Below are 13,932 nucleotides of genomic sequence, written 5' to 3'. Positions count from 1 at the left end.
TCAGTGGCTTTTCCAGAAAATATGGTCTTCATATAGTTTGAATATACTTGCTTATCCCATTCTGGTGACAGATATTAACATCAACATTAAAAATGAAGCTCTGGTAAAGGGCAAATAACTGTTATCTCCTGGTGGACCTCCACGTCCGTTACTCCGCACTGCCCTTTGCCTATTCTTTTCTATGCTTCACAACACTGATTTAAGCCATGCTATTTCCCTATCCATATTTAATGGAGAGAACACACTGCTGTGAATACGTTTTTGTCTTATCATTCTATTCAGATCTCTTTAGGGTTCAGAAATGTAGTATGTGCTGCAATACATACAAGACCTCAAAATGAATTTTATTTCTGGTAGCACTTCAGTGGATAAGATAAATTTGAATCTGACTGTTGGATTTGACTGCGTTGTTACAAGTACTGAGGTCACAGTTCTGAGAGTTAGTTAACACGCCTATTTAAAAGTCCAAGAGATGCAAAAGTTTCTACACCTTTAATCTTTTCCCAAAGCAGCATTTGTATGTGTCTTTATTGTGGAAACCTATAGAATTATTTTTTGATCAGAGATGAAAGCTTAATCATATATGATATTTAAATCTCAGCTGGAAGAAATAATCCAGTGACAGGATAAGGATATGAAAGTATTAGTTCCTGCAAAGGAGTAATTCATTGTTACTGAGTAGATCTGCCTGCAACCATCACCCAAAGAAAACTGCCTCTGTTTGATCAGTAGCATCAGGAAATGTCTGATAGAGAGGCCCTTTGTGTACAAATGCCCACTGACTGTTCTCCTGCTTTACCAAACTCCTTTCTTCACTCCAGTTTTTGTAGTTAGCTCAGCCACTGTGTGCAGTGGAGTATTAACCTTATCCCCCTTAGATCTGGACTGTGGGACCAGTTGGTTTCCTTCAGCTCAGTGCATGGATACAAAGAGCCTGCCTTAGTCCAGCTCTTAGGAGGATTGTGTGACTTCTGCCACCGCCTGCACTACTCTGGGAGCAGATGTAGTTTATGCATGCACTGCTCCTAGATCTAAGCATCCTTGAAAATGAAACTTCAGCATTTGTCTTTCTGCTTGTTCAGAAAGCACTGTTGGGATCTCATTTTAGGAGGGTATTTGGCTGAGTTATAACGGCTTTCCTTCACCAGACCCGTTCCCCCACTCCAGTTTGTCATAGCATTACATGCACCCTGTGTGCTGACCTGCATATCAACAGAAACCTAATATGAGAGAAATCCTACCTCTGGTATGTACACCAAAAAACTGCTTCTAGATTTTGCATCAGGAACATGTCATATGTCTGTGAAACTATTTTCTTCAGATAGTTTTTATGTGGCAGTTTGCTTATTTGCCTGGAAGTCCCACTGTCTTCTCCTCTCCTGAGTTTGCATTTCAGCTTGAAACTCTTGGCTTATGCATGAATATATAGGGCAATTTTTATTTTCAGTAACATAGAACTTAAAAGATACTTGCAGAAAATGTGCCCTAGCATGTGCTTGTTCTGCCCTTGGGCAAACTAGAGCATTCTGTCCAAAAACTTCCTATGATCTGGAGAGAAAGGAAAAAACTTATTCCCTTTCCTTCCTTCCCTCCTTTTCCATCTAACTGAATTCTGCATTACAGAACCTTGACCAAAAATGAGCCAATTGAAACTTTTGCTGGAGTGTGTCAGTGCTGCTTCTCATATATCCTTGTGTATCATGTGTCTTGTCCAGTGTCTTGCCACTTGCAGAGAAAAGTACCAGCTGTTCCGGAGGAGAAACAAGAACTTTTCAGTAGATAGATGCAGAATTTTAACTGCTGTCTGAGGAAAGCTTCTCAAGATGCTGATGCAACAGATGACAATGGAAAAGTAGCTATCCATCCTTTCTTTCACTGGCAAATCTTGTAGCAAGGTCATGAATTTGAATGATGATTTCTTTTTTTTTTAGGGTAGATTCATAAGGAGTTTAGATAATGACTCTTCAAAGCTATGGATTTATCAGTAAATTGTGGCTGGACTGAATTCCACCTGGAATTCAAGATGTCAGTCTGTGTGGCATTGATTTGTCATGTGATAACTTCAGGAAGAGAAGAGGAGAGGTCAGTCAATGAAAAGGCAAGCTTGGAAGAGCAGCAAAATGAATCAATGCTGATACCAATAGAAAGCTTAGTAAAAAGGAGGAGAATGCTGGGAAGAGATGACTGCAGGTATGACATCACACTTGAGCTTATGATTTTATATTGTGTTAAAAAAAAGTCTATCTGAATTTCAAATAATTAAGTAAAGAAATAGTTTTTTAAAAATCTATGTCACTTCACAGTCCCCAAATAAAATGGAAGCTGAGATAACCTCAATAAGTGTAGATAACTCCTGCATATATCATAAACCTTGAGAAATGCTGTCTTCAGTAGTCCTTGGTCCTGGAGTTGAGTAATTCAATGAGAATCACAGCTTGTATTAAAGAAGAGAGTTTTTGACCCTCTTGAAATGAGAGAAAATTGAAAGCAACATGGGCTTACACTTATCACTCTAGAGACCAAAAAGAAAAAAAAAAAGTATATATAGTTTTTTGAGTTCTACGCCAACATCATGATGTTTTAAGGTCTGACTTGTAATTGTTGGTCAGTTAGGACTAACGGGAGTAAAATATTAGTGCTGCGTGCGGTTTGGCTACAGGTAAGGAGTATGCAATGAGATGGTAGTCCTATTAAACTCCTCCACATTGTACTGGAATATCTAATGCTCTTACTCTTTTGTGTACTCTCCAACTTGTGGGTGGATATTCTTCAGTTCACACTAGTAATTCAGCTGAAAAGGGTACCAATATTGGTGGCTCTTTTAACACAAAGCGTAGTTTTCAGATATCCCAAATATTTAAAACTTGATTTTATTGCCATTGTCTAATCAAACAGTGATGTGGCAGATAATTAACAAATCCTATCACACATTTTCTCAGAAAAGTATTTTTCCTCCAGTGGGTATGTGGGTGGGTAAGTAAAGTTCAGTTGTACATGTCCTTGCAGTGACTATAATCAATGTATTGACCATCTCGCTGGGAGGTAATCCTCAGCTACTGTGTTGCCGGTCTGTCTCGCTCTCTGAAGGGCCTGCCTTTGTCATACTTTTTTCAGAAGCTTTAATAATACTGCCATTGGTTCATCAACTACTACTGTTGATACTACAGTCTTGCAGTGTTTCCTCAAAAATTACCCTAGTTTTTCCTATAGGAAGAAAAACTGATTCCCAAATCAAAGAAGCTTCCTGGGCTCTAGTATGGTGTTTGAAACAAAAAAACCACATTCAGTGATATGAACTAATACTGAAGAAATGATAACACCAACATGTTAAGTAACACCTTGTAATTCTTATATCAGTAAAAACATATTTGTCCAGAATTAAAATAGTAATGGAAAATAAATAGTGCTGAAGACGCTGCTAGCCATGGCTTTAGGAAAATACTTAAATTTCCCACCTACATAACCTACTTGAGAATTTTCTAATGTAGAAATGTTCACAATTTCTAGGTAAGTAAAAGAGAATAAATAACAAAGGGAAGTATATATGCAGTAGGCATAAAAATTTTTGAAAAAAGAAATTAATAATAATTGCGTCTTGTTTTTCTGCATCATCGAATACTTTGCCTAAGTTGCTAGGTAGTAAGTGAATGTCTTTTAAGTAACTAGAAAAGTGCAAATTTCAGATTTTTCAGCTGTTCCATTATGCTTCTGAAACATAATGGAAAATAAGTATGCTATGTCACATAACAGAAGTTAAATATATTTTGAGAGTCTGCTCTCAGCCTGAGCAGATAAGACGGGAAGATACACAGCAGCATAACTCAACTTCTGTGACTGAATTGAGTAATATAAGGTATAGAAGAGAAACAGTTCAGTAGGGCTAATGGCAGCCACCTCAGCTCGCCACCCTGTCATTTCTCTCTTTGTTCTCTTTGTTTTCATACTTGCTTTCTTGGAAAATACAGAGGGAAGCTATCACTTGGAATAATTCTGGCCTCAGCTCTCCATCCCAAGTGTCATTTCTTTGGTTTTCCTCACCCACCCCAAGAAGCTGAACCAAGTACATGTGTGCAGTCTGGCACTCCTTCATTGACAACACAAGTAAGGAGGAAAGAACCAACGGATGCAAAAGTATAATGTAATGGGAAATTTGAAAGAAAGGTCTGAAGAGATGCAAGAAGAGAATGAAAATGGTGTGAAAAAGGGTAGGCTGGAGTTGTACTGTTACACAGTGTGAGGGTAGTTGAGAGAGAATGTCTGTCAATCTAGAATAAAGACTATACTAGTAAGACATTAAGAGCTGCTGAGATATGAATCTGGAATCTTTTTTGGAAAGAAATACAGTAATCTGCGTAAGCGTTCTTTTTCTGTCTGAAGAAGCTGACTCCCACTGCCAGTTCCTATTCCTTCTCTGTATGGCTGATGGGTTTTTGTCTATGGAAGGCACCGTGGGCTGGGGGCAGTGATGCAGTCGTCATCATCTGGTCGAGCAGGCGTTCAGAGACATTCCCGTCTGCTCCTCACTGAAGGCTCTGTTCCTCTCTTGAAGTGCTAATATGTGTACACAAGCTGCCACAGAAAGGACATTAACTTGATCCAGTACATAAACCTTGATCCAGTACAGTATCTAAACATGTGCTCATCTTTAAGTGTACGAAAAGTTTAATTGACTTAGGGTTTTTTCCCCATGCTCTTAAATGTTTCTGCTGGTTTGAGGCCTTTACCATAAGTTTTCACAAGCACTGTAATCACTCTTGAGATTTTAGTGAAAGCTTTTTTGAATATCCTGCTTTGCAGGATTCTTTCCATTTGCATAAATGTTGTCTAGAACACTTGGACCTAGAGGTCCAAGAATCCATCTTGAGCATCTTTGTTGTCTCAGTACATTTTGGATGATCTGGTCTGGAGTGCTGATCGTGCTACCTTTGGTTTAACATAAGCTGTGTTAAGCCTACATCAACAGGCTGATACTTTCTATCAGCCTTTTCTATTGTGGCACGTTGTAGGTCATGAGATTTGTCACTGTTTTGGGGGGGGGGGGGGGGGAAATTGCATTTTGTGAGGTGAGTATGAAGTTAAGGTAAATCACATGTTGTCATCCACTCATACTGCTTTTGCCACAAAATCAGAGGTGTTTTCATGTAGGTGACTATTTAATTTAGTTTCCACTTTGATACAGCAGCAAAGACTCCGTCCGCCTCGGCCACCGCCTCCAAAGATACAGCGTGCATCTAGGCCCGTGAGTAGCTGGTAGTTTTGTTTCACTGCCACAGCTTAACACTGCCTGAATTACGCTCTCAGTAGTATTACTAAACCTCAGTAGTTTGGATTGTCAAACTGCAAAAAAGCAATGTGTGAATTATGCTCCTAAACTCCCTTCTTCTCTGCTGCGGCACAGCCCTGGGACCTGCATTTATTCTGCTTTTCTTTGACGAGTTCTGCAGCTTTCAGTCAGTTCTGCAGGTAACTGATGCTGCTGTTGCAACATTTGTTTTTACTTTTGCAGTAATTTCTTAAACAAAAAGTCTTGCTAGGCTGGCATAAGTTTTTAGCCAGTGAGCTTTTGAAGACTTGCACTAAACTCAAATATGAAAGGAAGCAGAAGTCTGAAGAGAAAGTATTTATTCTCTGCAAGTTATGCTTTAAATTAATTTGGGACGCTTAACTTTTCTCCATGGAATAGATGAGTGAATACATATGAAGAAAGCGAAGTCTATATTTGGACGGTAGAACATTAGTACCACATTATGGATTATATACATTCATACTTTATGTTCATTTAAAATGCAAGCTGGGACTCTATGTAATTACATAGTATAAAAATTGTAGGCACAGCATGTTGGCCAGAGGAGAAGTGACTCTTCCATAGAAGAACTACACAGAAATTATTCTCAGTGCAATACCTGTAGTGTATTCGGCAGGGATACCTTATCTCAGCAGTTTTTCATTCAAAACACTAACTGTAGGACAATTGTTATATTTTAACTATGCCAGATGGCTTTAAAACTGGAGACTGTGCTGGATCTGCACCAGTGATTTTTTTTTTTTTTTTTTGGTAGTACAGGAAAGTGGTGTCAGTGTAGAAGGGGTTTTGTTTTTTGCAACAGCCTTGGAAGATACTTATTTCTATTCAGGACTTTTGCTTTATGAATATAATTCCCCCAAAAGGCAAATACATCTTACTTCTTGCTTCCTTATACATACATGTACGTGCATAAGAAAGAGAGAGATGCAAGTTTTCAAATCTAATCTTGCTAAAACTTGTTAAAAATGTGTTTCGGATGAGCAGGCAACTGATTAACAAGTGCACTTGGGGTGTGTGTTAACTTTTGATCTTCGGTGCATGTTCCTATGTTATATTTCAATAGCATGTGTTTCTTTTCCTCCCTCTTTTTAACTCTGGGTGTTTAGCTTAACAAAGTCATTTTGATGGATTCCTGCTCTGAATATTTCTGTTTTCTGTGTTTAAAAGGTAGCACTGACTATGCTTATATGTGTTCTCTTAAACGTAATCGATATGAGACACCCTCCCAGATACATTATGCTAGGAACAAACTTTCCATGGTACCGTGGGGTTCCCACAGGGCTTCATAGCCCTCTTGTTTTGTGTTTGGCAGGTGTATGAGGGCACAGTGCGATTCCTCTGTACAAAAGTTGCTAAAGAGTATTGTTCAGATTGAGTAATTGATTACATCAAAGTCTTGCTAGGATTGTTTAATCTCTCAGCTGTAGTGCATTAATAGTCCTCACTATAATGTGTTTGTGTCAACTGTCTTTGCTCCCAATGTGATTGATAAAAGGTTGGAAATGTAATAATAAAAGCTCCTGTTGCATTCATCTAGCTGTGTCAATAAGTGGAACAGAAATGCTTCATTCATCAAGAGGAAATTCAAGATAAATGTAAATGATTATAATCACTCCCAAAAATATGCTTGTACCAAATATACATAAATTTGTTGTTGTTCAGAACTGTTATTTGGCTTTTAATAGTTGAAACACATTTTTGTGTGTGTAAATAATACTTTGTGCAGGCTGCTTTTTCCCTCTCTTAGTCTTGGCATATATTACAGAGGTGGGTATTGGCAAGTAATTTATCCTAGCCTTTTACAGCAAGCACTGAATGAGGAGACCAGGTCCCTCTGCTCTTCCAACCAAGCCCACATAATACCAGAATTCCTGAGAAATATTATTTTCAGGATATATCTATTAGGAGGAATCCATGGGCACTAGTCCTTGCAATATGAGTCATTACTAATAATAAAAACAAAAGCACAGACCAAAGAAAGGTTAAGGAAGCAGAACAGATACGTTCTTTACATTCTGCTGTTTTGGAAATGAGTTGTGGTGGTATTATGAAAGAGAGAGGGTTGTTGCTTATAATTAATAGAGATCTGTTTGGATTAATAGTGGCTGTTTGGAAACTTCATTCCATTAGAAAAAGTTAAAATATAATAATTATGCATACAGTTGATGGGGACAGTAATAAGCACATTTAACCCTTCTGTACTTGATGTTTACCCTTATTCTTTTGGCTGTGTGCTCATGTAATTGGATTTCTTTCATACTTCTGCATTTGATAAGCATTTAACCTTGCCTACTTGGCTACATAAGGCTCAAAATCCAGCAAGGAATTGGCTTGATTCCTGGCTTTTCCCTGCAGTCCCCCATGAACAATGCTCTAAATCCTACTTAGCATGTCACCCTGCATTTTACTGGGCTGGTGGCCCCCTGGAGCCATCCAAAACTCTCATCTCTCTCCCTCATCACCATCACTCCCCGAGGGTACCACCCAAAAGGTGAAAGTATTCACAGCATGACGACAAGCCAGCTTTACACATCTTCCAGCTCAGATTTAATTAAACAAGTTTCTTTCTTCCTCTCTTTTTCTCTTTCTCATTCTCTTCTCCCCCCAATTCCTCTTGCTTCTCTCCCCCCTCTCTTGCACGCTCTCTCTCTCTCTCACTCTGTTTTATCAACCCTAATGAAGCAGTATTCTTCATCGATCCTGCTGATTGCCAGCCCATTCCTTTTGTTTGTTGGCACCGAGCCATTCAGCCGCACTCTGACAGCTCAGCTCGTCTAATTAGCTCTGTTGTTCTTTTCCCCATGTTTCACCACGTTGCAAGTTCAGTTGAAGTTGCCACAAACTTAATCCTTCCATTCCTGCCATAAATTCACGTTCTTAAGCTGTCTTTATTGTAGAGAGGAGCAGCCTTGTGTGGGGACTGATCTTCAAGACCTTAACATCTGACCTTTTTATAAGCCCTTTTTCCCAAGAAATAGTGGCAATACATCTCTGGATTTCTTCATCATATCTGCTGTACACCATTTCCTTTGAAATGAAAATTCAATACAATAATCCTGCTACTACCTTCTGCATACTGTTGTGTGGTGCAGAAACACTACACGCAATCCAGTGGCTTTTTCCTGGCAAGAAAATTTGAGGTTTATGTGCCTGGGGGAAAAAAAAAAAAAAAGCCCAGAAACACCCCACCCCCCAACAAATAATAATAAAAACCAACAACAACAACAAAAAACCCCAAACCACCACCAATGAAAACTTGCAGAGGTGGGAGGCAATATCATTGCAAACAAATTCTTTAGTCATCCAAAGAGTGCTTAGGTTGTAGGCCTTTACCAGCTTCCTTTGTCTTGTGGCTGTTAAGGGAGCACAAGCTCAGGGAGGTCAGAATTTGAGTTGTATTCCTAATTTTATTTGAGGGCTTTGGGGATTTCTGTTGAAACTAGCATTCAGCTAAGCCAACAAATCAGACTCCATTTCAGGTAAGGTAGTACTTTCTTAACAAAAAATGGAAAGCTTGTTTGTACAGCCTGACCCTGATGCTGCAAATGTTCCTTCCCACATTTGACTCAAAGGATAAGTTCATCAACAGGATTACTCACTAGTATAGGTAGGCACACGCATAAACTTTGCCTATATAGTGATCACATGTGCTTATTCCTTTCCGTGAAGTAAAGCTTGTTTGCTTGTGGAGTTAATGCAAATAGATTAAGCTTGATTTCTGAACATTAGAAGGTGATGGCTACGTTATTTAAGATTGGATTGGCAGCAACGTAATCTTCCACAGAAAAGCTTTGGATTTTATTACAGACAACAAAAGATACACTAACGTAACATTCGGGGCGATAATGATAATATGTCTGGCAAGGGTTTCTGTTCAGCTGCTGAAAGGAAGCCAATTCTGAATGAAGAATGAGCTATGTTTTTCATGTTATAACATTTATTCCAAGTACAAATTTTTCAGTGCTCCCTTACACAGAAGTCTTCACTTGAGAAGCTGGGTTCCTATGAACAAGTGGACAAAACGATCATGATGTCAGAGCTGAATTCCACTTCTCAATATAATGTACAGCAACACACAGGATTTTCCAATTTTCCTCTATCAACTAACTGTACAAAGGGAAGCTCACATTTAGGGAATCTTTTATCAGAAATTTAGCCTGTACCAAACAGGACAGTGGAACAAATTTTCGTTGCTTTGCTAATAGCTCACAGTCAGTGACAAGCACATATGTTTCATTTGCTATTCGAAAACATGTGGGGTTTTTTGTCCTTAAACAAGTTGTGGGTCCCTGTAGTTTATATTCATACTTTATATTCATTTGTATATCTATATTCATTTGTAACATTGTTGTGGCACAAAAAATAAAGTAGTTTAAAAACACTTCTGAATGGAAGATACCTTTAAGATAACGGTGGTTATATATATTTTATTTTTTATGTCTGTTGTTTGATCAACTTGAAGTATTTGATGAAATGTCTTCTGTGTGCGTGTGTGTAATAGGTTCGCCCGCCAAGACCTCATGTTGTTAAGAGACCCAAGAGTAATATTGCTGTGGAAGGACGAAGGACTTCAGTTTCTAGTCCAGAACAGTAAGTACTTTCCTACTCTGCTTCTCTCTGGTTGCATCAACCACCAGTGCATTCAGAACTGGAACTAGCCAAAGGAGAAATTAAAAAATACTATAGATCAAAGTATTTTTTTAACTAACAAAATTTTGGTTTTAATTTGCGGAACATTTTAGAGAAAGTGTGAAAAAGCAAGAAACCGAAGTTTACTTATTGGAAAATTCTGGTTTGCAAAGTTAGACAATCTGATCAGCCTGTTTAGTGAAAGTTTTCAGGTTTTGGAGTTTTGTTCCTTTCTTTGTTGTTTTGTTTTGAACTATGCTTTAAATGAAATTGTTGGCCACGCCCCTGCAAATCCACTGTTCTTGCCAGGCTTCACCTGGAAGATATAGAATTGTTTGGCTTATAGTGATAGCAGTAAGGTTGTGTCTCATGCTTGTTAGAGTCCCATTAACAGAAGGTCTGTAATGAGCTCTATAGTGAAGGCTTGTAGAGCTTAACTGTCTTGCATAGTACTAGCAAATTTATCGTCTCTTTAGATTTGACTATGAAGTAAACAGGGGTCATGTTCTATATAAGTTGTACTGCTGTAGCTTACTGCTAGTGCATAAAATGTGTTGGTTTCCAACATCTCTCTTGTTCATATGAACAGTATATTCTGTTACGTTGGAGAGGTTTTTTCAGATAGTTTCATGAATGTCATGTATTAAAGTACTTTTTACAAAGAAGACAATACTGTGTGTTGTTGCAGATGTCCTTAACGCGTTGCCTTTAGTTGAGTTAAACAATAGGCCATCAAGTGAAAACCTAAAAAGAGAATGGATATATTGAACCTTACCAACATAGCCCAAAAGACACTATTGTGTGTGTCACAAATATATGTGTAGGCTGCATCAATTTAAATTATTTGGATTCTTCGGATTATTTGGATTTAAAATTATTTGGATTCTTTGGAGTGTAGCTACTTCAAATGTTCAGAAGTACAAAAGATTCAACAGCACTACGTTGTGTTTGGATCCAGAGGCTGGTATTAGCTGCATTTCTTAAGGGTTGGAATAAGCAGGTTGCCTCCTCTCCGTTCAGAACTTGGAAATCTTCAGAACTGTGCATTTTGCCTGGGGCGGCTGATCTTAGAAGAAGATGTTGTGAAAATTGTGGCTAGAGCAGGGACAGACCTGCTTGGCACTCCAGAGGAAACAACTGAGCAGTGAGGTACAAACAGCAGGCACCAGAGCCAGCGTACATTTTCCAAGTCATGTGGCAAGATTAGACTGGTATTTCCCACGTGTGAAGCATCTTTGATGCTGTCCTTGAACAGTGAGTGGAGTAGCATTTTCCAAATGTCCAGTGTTGTGGGCAATGCAGCCTTAGCGTGGGAAGTCACACTGGAACTGCTCACAGACTACAAGCAAAAGACTCAGGGGCCGCAAGATGGTTGCACTGATCTAATCTGTCACAGAGATTTCCTTGTAATTCATCTCTACCTGCAGCACAAAGTAACTGCTTGTATCATAGCCACTTTGCATTATTTGTGTATGTCCCAGCCTGTGGTGGCTTTGTTGTCAGTAAAGTGAAATGCTTTAGCTGATGCCCAAGGTTACAGGGTATTTGCTCTATCTGAAGATACTAAAATCCCATAAAAAGAAGAATGGTTGGTTTCTTTAAACACACTGTTTTCCCACATGTGTACCAGTTCCCTGTCACCGCTGTTTGAGGGGAAAAAGCGGTGGAGGTTGGGTCCCGCCCACCCCCAAAGTTAAGTGCGTGGCTAGCTTTTTCCCAGCCATTCTAGGATGGGGAGATATTCTGGCTTTTAGCTAAAATGAATGGTCACTTTTAAATTCTATGGGATTCTTTATCCATTTTATAGTGGCATTTGGTTGCCCTCTTGTGGAGTAGATTGCAAGTCCTGCAAAAGGGCTTGTCCTGTTACAGGGTGGTAGCTGTCCCTGCACAAAGATTATAAGACTTTTTAAAATAAAAGTTCTTTCTTAATATTTAATATGATGACTCACTGCATGTAGGTGAAGGATAATTGAGTCAATTTAACCATTATGTGTGTTTCATATGAAAGATTATGCAAATTTGGATTCAAAACCTGCTTGACATTCCGGTGTGGCTTACTGCTAACATGTATTTTCAATTCCTGCCAGTATCAGAATAGAAATAAATGTAAACATGAATGATAAACATAATATTTATACTAATGATAGTAATATATCGAATTGCAATTATTATTTTACTTGGTTTTAATTTATTGCTGTTAGTTTTAGTGAGTCTTTACAACTCAGCTGCTTTTGCAGAGTAAACTACGAAAATTTTTTTGTGAAAACAATTTACAATAATTACAAAAGATAATGAAGATGCTGTGTGACTGTAAACTGACTTTTCTTCATGAGCATTTTACTGATAGATTTGTCCATCTTTTAAATGTGGGAGAAAAGCAGGTAATGTTGCTAATACCACTGACGCTTGCTATATGGTACCAGTTGTGGTCTCTTCCTGATGTTTCACAGCTTCGATATTTTATCCAGTTCAAATGCAGCGGCACAGCAGGAACTGATGTATTTTCCTTCTTTCCTGTTGTCAGCTTCAGGTGGCAAAACAAACTTTGACATAACTACTTCCAGACAGTTAACTGTAGAATATTGCACTCAACCAGATCTCCCGTAAGTTGTCTGGTTAGAGTGTTTTAATAAAAACAAGTTGGGGCAGGGGGGGAGACGGGACACACGACACAATGATGACATTGACACTACAATTGTGATTTCCAAAGTGGAGGAAATGTCTAACCTTGTACTTAACTAAAGCTCAAATAAAAGTGTGTCTTACCTAGGAAATAACTTGAGGTGAATGCCTTTGAGATAGGTAGTGACTCAGTAATCCTGACCTTTTTCCTTATTATTTATCTCAAAATGACATTTTGAATAAAGGAAAAATATTTTTTAAATAGTAATTAAAGATAGGATATTTTCACAACATTTTTCACAAACTTTCTTTTTGCTGTCCCAGTAAGAAATAATCTTCCTATGTTGTTCTGAAATGAAAACATAAAGCCAGGTGTTGTCTCTTTAAAAAATTTGCATTGTTTTCTCTCTCTTGAATAATACTAAAATGAAGGAAAACACCACGATATATATTTTCACTCGTGTTACTTGGTAGCATTGGAGTACCCTTATTGCAGATCAGAGGAGGTTCCATGAAAGCAGCAGCAGTGCTGAGAGGGTGCTTTTCTTAAAGTAAACTTAACCAAAATACTTAGCTTAATTGCACTGGTTCCAAAACTAATTATTAGCCAGTTACTTCTTTCAGGTGCTCACGTGTGGGCTATGTTTGTGAGGAGGAGGAGCTTCTGGTCAATGAGAAGTTTCTTTCTGTATTTAAAACTAACACTAACTTTTTGGTCTGGAATGATAACGTGACGTGTTCAGAGACGTTTCCCAGGACATCTGACTCAGTAGCTCAGACTGGGACTTTTGCATCCTCCTTCCAGCTGGCGGAGGCAGGATCCCCAGGGCAGTGTGCCACTGCCCACGCCACCAGCCTGACGCCCAGTGAGCTCGTTTCACAGGGCAGCCTCTTTTCCATCTGTAATGTTGCATGTCACCTCTGGAAAGCAAGCTCTTAGGTAGGCATCCTTTCAGTCGTTACCCTTATTAATGCGTTTCTTATGATATTAGGAAATTTGTACCTTCAGTTACATGAGTTAATTTTTTTAATGTGTATAAAAGAAGAACACTGTTTTGGGGGTATATGTGCTCATTTTCTAACCAGTCTTCAGTTAAAACACAGGAGGGTGGGAGCAGTGACTTCGAAGAACACCCAAGGTTATTGCTAATGTCTGTTGTTAAACCATCGTCTTCAGAAGAGCTGGTGGAAGAACTATTGTTTCCCCCATCAAAATTTTTGGTGAATTTTTTCTATTTCAATAGAAAGTTTATTTTTTTTACAATTTTATCAGTAATTCAAGGTTTGTAATGTTTATGATTCTTAAAAATTTGTCATTAAATCTAAAATGTATAGTTTTTGAAAAAACTTTTTTAGTTATAAGGTAACAGGAA

At 38.4% G+C, this 13,932-nt stretch overlaps 1 protein-coding gene across 5 annotated transcripts in view; it reads left to right on the top strand.

The window, feature by feature from the left end:
• DENND1A (DENN domain containing 1A) overlaps positions 1 to 13,932 on the top strand; it is a 218,184-nt gene that overhangs the window by 190,514 nt on the left and 13,738 nt on the right. For 3 of the 5 annotated variants that reach the window (XR_012778177.1, XM_075519367.1, XM_075519365.1), the window contains exons 20-21: positions 5,180 to 5,239; positions 9,807 to 9,895. Coding sequence is in view for 4 of the 5 variants with exons in the window: in XM_075519367.1 (XP_075375482.1) it covers positions 5,180 to 5,239; positions 9,807 to 9,895 (149 nt within the window). In the remaining variant the exon portion in view is untranslated. The remainder of the gene's footprint in view (positions 1 to 5,179; positions 5,240 to 9,806; positions 9,896 to 13,932) is intronic. The other 2 variants (XM_075519366.1, XM_075519368.1) reach the window with 2 other exon arrangements.

The sequence above is a fragment of the Mycteria americana genome, chromosome 17, assembly GCF_035582795.1.
Source record: "Mycteria americana isolate JAX WOST 10 ecotype Jacksonville Zoo and Gardens chromosome 17, USCA_MyAme_1.0, whole genome shotgun sequence".
In the NCBI taxonomy this organism is placed as follows: Eukaryota; Metazoa; Chordata; class Aves; order Ciconiiformes; family Ciconiidae; genus Mycteria; species Mycteria americana.
The sequence above is the reverse complement of the archived record's forward strand: the minus strand, read 5'-3'. Positions and strand labels throughout refer to the sequence as shown.